At 51.7% G+C, this 2,611-nt stretch overlaps 1 protein-coding gene across 1 annotated transcript; it reads left to right on the top strand.

Annotated features, from left to right (window-relative positions):
* Window positions 1–100: 100 nt before the first annotated feature.
* Window positions 101–2,413, top strand: Pmar_PMAR018959 (hypothetical protein; the record flags this gene model as incomplete). Its single annotated transcript, XM_002781451.1, has 12 exons — window positions 101–222; window positions 270–345; window positions 393–546; window positions 594–681; window positions 726–818; window positions 863–915; window positions 961–1,100; window positions 1,660–1,758; window positions 1,824–1,971; window positions 2,022–2,122; window positions 2,169–2,297; window positions 2,340–2,413. Coding segments are annotated over 12 exons (1,277 nt in total), but the record flags the coding sequence as incomplete, so codon positions are not given.
* Between the last annotated feature and the right edge of the window lie 198 nt (window positions 2,414–2,611).

Below are 2,611 nucleotides of genomic sequence, written 5' to 3'. Positions count from 1 at the left end.
GGTCGTACGAAGAGCAGAGGATCCTGAGGCACCAATAGTGGGAATTGACAAGCAGATTGATGCGTGAGCTACTGTTGCTGCTATCGTGGGGACAAAAGGGATGTCGTTTAGGTGTCTCCATCCAGAGAGGATCATTGAGGCACGCTTCTTGAAAGATGTCAATGCGTTAAGGGAAGTATTTACTTTAGTGAAAGTACCAGTTGATAAGAAGAAGACCAAAAGGTGGGGATGGAGAGTATGTGTGGCTGCGACCAATACCTTGCTATTAGGTACTGGAGGGATGCCGTCGATCGAGAGGCAGAGGGGTCGTCGAAGAAACCTCCCAGTGTGGATCCTACTAAACTGGTGGGTCTGATGTGTCCTCTCTTCGTAGAGATAGCGATAGGGTGTAGGTCTTTGACTTCCCGACATCGGACTCTATTCCAGGGGGAGCGCCCTCGACTTCGGCACAGCAGCAGAGTGGTGAGGGAGGAAGGGCAGAGATGTTCCCACAAGTTCAGATAGGAATGGTATCCCCAGTGAGGGACTTCACAACAGCTGTGTATGGTGAGTCGAGGAATTTGAGGAGTTTACTACCGACAGTGTTGAGGCAGGCTCTGGGGTCACTAGTGCTTTGCTGGGTGAAGCCTTCCAGAAGATGACCACAGTAACGGTGCGGCTATTGCAACAGCCCGGCTACGAGTAAGGCCGTCTTACTTAGTTCGGCGGTCCCTAATCCCTCCCAGTTACGTTGACAAGGCAGTGGACTGTATGATAGCAATGAAGCAGGCAGCGATATGCTATGGTGATGACCCGATAGCTGTGGAAAGTTACCATAGGTGGGGGGTCTGCAGGTTGTGTGTATCGATAGTGAGCTATGTAGGTTATTGGATGATACTCTGGCGAAGTGCAGGGACAATACATACCTTTGGGAGAGTAACCAGGGTGTCAGTAGTGTCTGTTATCATGCTATGCTCGTAGGGGTTGTGGCGAAGAGGGTCACATACGTTTGCCGTGCAGAGGCAGCAGCATCTACTATGACTGAAGAGCAGGCAGACGCTTTCCTCCTTCAACCGTCGCAGCCACAGTCATCACCTGCACGTAGGAACGTGGTAGCTGCAGTAGGGGAACTCTTTTACAGGATAACTCGCGTCGTCATCATGAGGCCTCAGAGCATGCCTTGGTGGGAGTCTATATGGCCGAGTGCCGCTGCTGCTGCGGCTGCTGCGACATCAATTCAGTTTCTTTTTTCGTGGTCAGTTTTATTGTGTTGTCGGTTTGGTTCTATTCATTGTCCTGGTTAGTATAGTATGCTGTTGAGTTGGGCACTACCCATCGCCTCTCACCAGAACTATTAATATCCTCGCTACCTTGTTATCAATACACTGAGCAATTCTCATGTATTTCGGTCGCCAGTCAATGGGCCTGGCCTCTGGAAGCAGCGGCAACAGCAGTAGCACGTACGATGTGCGGATACCACAGTCTCCACAGCCGCAACAACAACAACAATCACGACAGTCATCATCGTCATCAGGAGGAGGAGGAGGGACGGGATCGCCACTACCATCATCAGCAAATACACAGTTGATGCATCCACCACCGCCTCCCCCGCAGACCCAAATGCCTTCTATTGGTAGTCAGTTAAGGAGGAGTTGGTGGTCACTGAGTGGTCTTTGTTAGGGCCTCCATTCCCTTCGGCACTGTACTCTCGAGCTCCGACATCTCCTCGAGGGTACATGGGTCCACCTCCTATGGCTGGTCCGCCGCCACCAAATGGGAGTAGTAGTAACGGCAATGGTGCTCCTATACATGCTATATCATCATCACCGTCAATGCACATGCAGCCGATGCCTGGTATTGGTGGTCACCATCATCACCACCATCACCCCATGATGATGGCTGGTCCACCTCCCCCTCTAATGCCACACTCCGGTATGATGCTGCCTGGAGGGCCTCCACCACTCCATCAAGGAATGATGGAGTCGGGTCCAGGTGAGTGCCGCCGTCTACAGTAGCAACCCTTGTATGTGGTGTTGTGATAGGTGGTATGATTGGTCCAGCGCCCCCGCCTCCACCTCGTATGATGATGATGTCCAGTATGGATGAGTACCACCATCCACCACCTACGGATCCCCACTACGGAGTACGTTAGAAGCTGTACTGCTGTTCATAATGGATGCTATTCTCAGTACATGATGGACGGCGGAGGACCATCACCCAATGGTCCAGTACCAGGTGGATCCATGCGTAGCACGTCGATGCCTATGATGGGGGGCAGTAACCCAGTGAATCAAAGCCATGGCAATACCTGGATACAAGTACGCTCACTCTCTCTGCAGCATCGATATCATCAATTTCAGATCATGCAGCAACACTCCTTGTGCCCGGCCTTATTGAACCAGAATGATCATCCTACTCTGCTACGATGGGATCCGTAATTCCCCGTATTTTCCACACTACAGCATAGTCACAATTTCAGATTCGAGGACCTCCTCTGGGTGGGCACACAGCAGGGTCGACTGGCTTCTATGCAATTCACGCCTAATGGTGGACTCACCGACTACACACGTTTTCGTATGGCTGCTACCACTGCTACTGCATCACTACTGCTTGCAGGTTGGAGCGTAGTGTG

The sequence above is a fragment of the Perkinsus marinus genome (genome assembly GCF_000006405.1).
Source record: "Perkinsus marinus ATCC 50983 genomic scaffold scf_1104296942300, whole genome shotgun sequence".
In the NCBI taxonomy this organism is placed as follows: Eukaryota; Perkinsozoa; order Perkinsida; family Perkinsidae; genus Perkinsus; species Perkinsus marinus.
This window is presented reverse-complemented; position numbering and strand designations above follow the sequence as displayed.